The sequence below is a fragment of the Bombina bombina genome, chromosome 9 (assembly GCF_027579735.1).
Source record: "Bombina bombina isolate aBomBom1 chromosome 9, aBomBom1.pri, whole genome shotgun sequence".
Classification (NCBI taxonomy): Eukaryota; Metazoa; Chordata; class Amphibia; order Anura; family Bombinatoridae; genus Bombina; species Bombina bombina.
This window is the reverse complement of record NC_069507.1, coordinates 131,914,774-131,920,773: the sequence shown is the minus strand read 5'-3', so window position 1 is coordinate 131,920,773 and position 6,000 is coordinate 131,914,774. Positions and strand designations below refer to the sequence as shown.

Here is a 6,000-nt window from a genome sequence, read left to right as displayed (position 1 = left end):
AGTCTGGTTTAGGATCAGATTGGATTGGATCATTGTTTTTTTATATAGTCTATTTCATATACCTTTTAAACACAATACATGTCACTAGTTTTTTCTCACTAGTTTTTTCGTATAATCTTTAGCACTAGGAGGAGTTTTTAGGAAGACCTCACAAGAAACACAAACTAATATTGCACAGCACTCGGAGTGTTCTGTCATTTTTTTTGTCAATTTTTGACCTATATTATTGTAATATATTTTTTAATATTTTTCATTTTTATGATATCGAATTTTTGAAATCTAGTTTTTGACAACTATTTTCTGACATCTATTTTTTGACACCTATTATCAATACTAATTTTTTGATCATTTTTGTACATTTACTTTGGAATAAAATATACACGCAAGTGAATAAACTTAAAGTCACCAATCAACTTGATACATTTGTAAATTTAAATCTATATTAATTAATCAATTGTACATTACCAGATTGCCTCAGGCGCCCCCTTCAAACCCACATATCTACTCAGGTTAATCAATTACGTTTTATGGTGTTAGATCAAATTAAGAGAAAACCTAGGGGGGTGATAGACAGAGAGATCTTCTTTATAAAGAGGCCAAGTGGATATAAAAATTAGACACATTACACCCCAAAGGCATGAATAGGGAATTTGATCTCAATCAAATTCTGTGATTTTTCTATCAATACTGGATTAGTTATTACATAAAGTTTAAAGCTTGACTATATTCTTATATAAGGGAGTGATATGTTTTATGTGGCTGTGCAAATTCTTGTTCCTTTCATGTTGCTCTTAATCTAGGCCCTCTGGTACTCATTAAAAAGGGCAGTATAGGGTTAATATGTTGTTGTAGTTCCTCATGTGAGATTGTCTATAACCCCACCCATCATGTGTGTTCCCATTGGTCCTTGTTTTAATTAGTATTGCTATATATTGTCTGTATGTGCATTACATTTTTAGCTTGACAAAGGGGCAGGTGCCCCGAAACGTTGCTGTTCACATAATAAAGGTTTTTTCACTTCAACATTTGAGAGTGCAACATTTTCTTCTGGAAATCTATTACCTTGGAGCTAAGGGGTTTGGCTCTATATTTGTTTGCACCCACCTTGTTATTTACTGGACATTTATACATTTAAAGGTGTGCTGGTCCTACAACTTTGCTGCCAGCAATATACATATATATGTGTGTGTTTGTGTGTGTGTGTGTGTGTATAGACCTATTGTTTCTTGCTCTATCAAGAGTGGCTATAATTTTAACTAACTAACCTCCATTGAGCATTGTTGTTTTATATGAGTCCAAGAGTGGCCTATTAGTACCTGAGGAGGTTTTTATAATTATAAAAAAGGAGGTTTCAGCTATATTTGCCAATTTAATATTGAATCTGTATGTATTTAAGAATGTACACCATTTTACTAATGTGAAATTTGTTTCAACATTTGTATCTCTTAAGTTAAGATAATGTTAGTTGTTTTGTAAATGCTTCTAAAAACCTCAATAAAAAATATAGTCAGAGCAAATCTAATAATTTATGCAAGAAAGATTAGAAACAGAAACAATAGATAATACAGTTAGTGAACAAACAATAAAAGGGTAAAATTCTTAGTATTGAAATATTCAGCATTTCATCTCATATGTATCTAATATTATGTTAATATTATACATCTTTTTGCAACTAAGTTCTGTTAAAATAACAATTTCCATCAATAAAAACTTAATATAATGCTGGGGGGGGAAATGACCAACAACAAGAAAGCATACATAGGTTTCACAGCAGAGGCCTTTTGATCTAAGCAGAAAAAGATAAGCATACCCTAGTATAACAGCAGAGGTCTTTGGTCTCAGCAGTAGGATAAACATATGAAAGTGTCACAGCAGAGGTCTTTGATCTCAGCAATATGATAAGCATACTCAAGTATCACAGCAGAGGTCATTGGTCTTAGCAGTAGGATAAGAATACCCAAGTATCACAGCAGAGGTCATTGGTCCCAGCAGTAGGATAAGCATACACAAGTATCACAGCAGAGGTCTTTGGTCTCAGCAATAGGATAAGCATACCCAAGTATCACAGCAGAGGTCATTGGTCTTAGCAGTAGGATAAGCATACACAAGTATCACAGCAGAGGTCTTTGGTCTCAGCAATAGGATAAGCATACCCAAGTATCACAGCAGAGGTCATTGGTCTTAGCAGTAGGTTAAGCATACACAAGTATCATAGCAGAGGTCTTTGGTCTCAGCAGTAGAATAAGCACTTTTGAAGTAGGGACCCTCAGATAAAGAGCAGGAACCAGTTAACAGAGGACCTTCTTAGGCAATAACTCAGTACAGAGTGATGTACTGAGCAGCCTTATATAGGGACTCCCACACCTGTGCCTTCGAGGTGGGAGTTTTAACAATCAGAGGCTGGCTCTTTAAATCTAGGCAGCAAGCAGCCCACGCTGTTTTGCCTTAAAGGGACTGAATTCCCACATGCATGATATACTCTGTTGTTTGAACCCTGTCCTTAAAAGAGCTTTATGGCTTATTTTGTTTTCAGGGGATATCTCACAGAAGATTGGTGTACCCCTCTTATAATTTATAGTAGCCATTGCAACTATAATTGGGAAGATTATTCCACGGTTTCTGTAGGCAGGGAGTGTATACCCCATGCCGAATGCTGAAGTCGGATCACACAATGTCCATGAGACAGGCAGACCACCATCCTTTTCTCGGGCACAGACTGTTGGTACATTTTGTATACAGCGCTGCACATAATGCAGACTATGCTTGTTACCTCCATACTTCCAGTTTGCATTAACGACGGATGCTTCATTGAATGACAAGGAAGAAATCTGCAATTTATTTTGTCTGTAGAAGGAGGAAAGAAAGGGGGAAACTGAAAAAAACTGACTCTACTTGAGACCCGCTAGAAATGTATGATTTGTACTTCTATAAATATATTAGGAAGGACTAGCAGTTTGATGCTAATTGGACAAGTACAACTGAGGGGCTCTATGTGCACTGATAATAATTGAAAGTATCTATACAAAGACTTAAAATGGTCTATCCATGGAAAATGAACACAAACACCCACATTTCACAGTATCTTATTTTTAACTGAAATATTTTACCTGGAATATTTTACATTTTGCAATCATAGCAAATTCCCTATGGAACATCACATCTGACATATTCATTTTGTGAAAGCAATTTTTGAAAGAAAAGTGGGCAATAATACATCTTAATTGGTAAGGCCAAAAGCCATAAATAATGATTTGCTGGTTGGAGCAATAAATTGATAATAATATATATCTAAATGTACTGTTCAAAAGTTTTAGGCAGGCATGATAAAATGCTGTAAAGTAAGAATGCTTTTAAAAAATGAAATGTTAGTTTATTTTTATCAATTAACAAAATGCAAAGTTGGTGAACAGAAGAAAAATAAAAATCAAATCAATATTTGTTGAGACCAGCTTGTGGGGCATATTTATCAATGTGCGAGTGGACATGATACGAAGTAGCATATCTTGTCCGCCGCACATCGATAAATGCCGACAGCATACACTGCTGGCATTTATCATTGCACCTGCAGTTCTTGTGAACTGTTGGTGCAATGCCGCCCTCTGCAGATTCTCTAGCAGGGGGTGTCAATCAACCTGATCGTATCCGATCGGGTTGATTTCTGTCCGCGGGCTCAGAGCAGACAGACAAGTTATGGAGCAGCAGTCTTTAGACCTCTGCTTCATAATGTTGTTTATCCTAGATTACTATACAATTTATTATTATCTCAGCAGTAACCTCCAGTTATGTTGATACGTCTCAGGAGTGTCCTACAACGTGTTGAGTATTGTAATTATGAATATTAATAATTAATGGCAGTATAACATTATTCTCAGCGATATCTACAATTAATATAGCAGAACTTGCTACAGCTTAATTTATATGTTTTTAAGTGTTCATTAAATACACTTATAATTTCCAATATCAGCAACCAATATGTCCAACATGTATGGGACCATTTAATATTTTTTTACTAAACATGATATACTATGTATAATATTTTAAAAGATGTGTTTAAAAGTAAAATTTTTATAAGGGACTAGTAGTATAAACCAGTAATAGATATATGTATATCTAACTTATTTTGTATATCAGTTCATTTGTTATACTGGTACATATTTCTATTCCCAGTTAACATCTTATATCATGTATAGATGAGCATTATAGTTATTGATGAATACATGTCTCAACAGTGTTTAAGACATGGGCCTCTATTTATCAAGCTGTCAACCACAAATACGCTGGAATTCCGCAGCATATTTGTGGCAAGCCTGATTCGCCTTAGTTATCAAAGGCAAGAGACCGGCAAAAGTAGAATTTAGTGACATAACATACGATCCGCTGGACTCAGTCCGACACAGATCGATGGTTACGTCACTCCAGATGTTCCGAATGCATGTTTGGCACAATCTGACTACTTTTTGAAGTTATCAAGCTCCTACCAGGTACACTCGCCACTTTTCCGACCCAGCGTACCTGGTTTTCAATCCGCCGCCCTGGAGGCGGCGGATGCCATAGGAATCAATGGGAGTCTGACAGCAGTGAAAGCTCATGTTCGCTGCTGCCCGATATTCCATTGATTCCTATGGGAAATGTCTACACCTAACACCCTAACATGTACCCCAAGTCTAAACACCCCTAATCTGCCACCCCTACACTGCCACCACCTACTTTATACTTATTTACCACTAAACCGCCACTCCCGGAGCCTACCGCCACTCTAATAAACTTATTAACCCTTAAATCGCTGCTCCCGGACCCTGCTGCCACCTACATTATATTTATTAACCCCTAATCTGCCGCCCCTACACCGCCGCCACCTACATTTTATTTATTAACCCCTAATCTGCCCCCCCTACACCACCGCCACTATATTAATTTTATTAACCCCTAAACCTAAGTCTAACCCTAACCCTAACACCCCCCTAACTTAAATATTATTTAAATTAATCTAAATAAATTTACTATTATTAACTAAATTATTCCTATTCAAAACTAAATACTTACCTATAAAATAAACCATAAGATAACTACAATATAATTAGTAATTACATTGTAGCTATTTTATGATTTATTTTTATTTTACAGGCAAGTTTGTATTTATTTTAACTAGGTACAATAGTTATTAAATAGTTATTAACTATTTAATAACTACCTAGCTAAAATAAATACAAATTTACCTGTAAAATAAACCCTAACCTAAGTTACAATTACACCTAACACTGCAATTAAATAAATTAAATTAATTAGCTAAAATTACCTACAATTAAATAAAATAAACTAAAGTACAAAAACCTCCCCACTAAATTACAGAAAATAAAAAAAAAATTACAAGAATTTTAAACTAATAACACTTAATCTAAGCCCCCTAATAAAATAAAAAAGTCCACCAAAATAATAAAAATCCCTACCCTATACTAAATTACAAATAGCCCTTAAAAGGGCCTTTTGCGGGGCATTGCCCCAAAGTAATCAGCTCTTTTACCTGTAAAAATAGAAATACAACCCCCCCAACATTAAAACCCACTACCCACATACCCAACCCTACTCTAAAACCCACCCAAACCCCCCTTAAAAACCTAACACTAACCCCCTGAAGATCACCCTACCTTGAGCCGTCTTCACCCAGCCAGGCACAAGTGGACCTCCAGAGGGGAAGAAGTCTTCATCTGATCCGGGCAGAAGAGGACATCCAGACCGGCAGAAGTCTTCATCCAGGCAGCATCTTCTATCTTCATCCATCCGGAGCGGAGCGGGTCCATCTTTAATCCATCCGACGCGGAGCATCCTCTTCCATCGACGTCATCCAAGATGGCATCCCTTGATTTGAATCCAATAGGATTGAGCCAATAGGATTGAGCTCGCATTCTATTGGCTGTTCCAATCAGCCAATAGAATGCAAGCTCAATCCTGAATTCAAGGGACGCCATCTTGGATGACGTCATTTAAAGGAACCTTCATTCT

The 6,000-nt window shown here is 36.4% G+C and overlaps 1 protein-coding gene across 1 annotated transcript in view; it reads right to left on the bottom strand.

Moving 5' to 3' along the window:
- Window positions 1-1,507: 1,507 nt before the first annotated feature.
- LOC128640069 (glycine N-acyltransferase-like) overlaps window positions 1,508-6,000 on the bottom strand; it is a 275,216-nt gene continuing 270,723 nt past the window's right edge. The window contains exon 6 of the mRNA XM_053692394.1: window positions 1,508-2,844. Within this exon, the coding sequence (XP_053548369.1) occupies window positions 2,415-2,844 (430 nt within the window). The 3' untranslated portion in view covers window positions 1,508-2,414. The remainder of the gene's footprint in view (window positions 2,845-6,000) is intronic.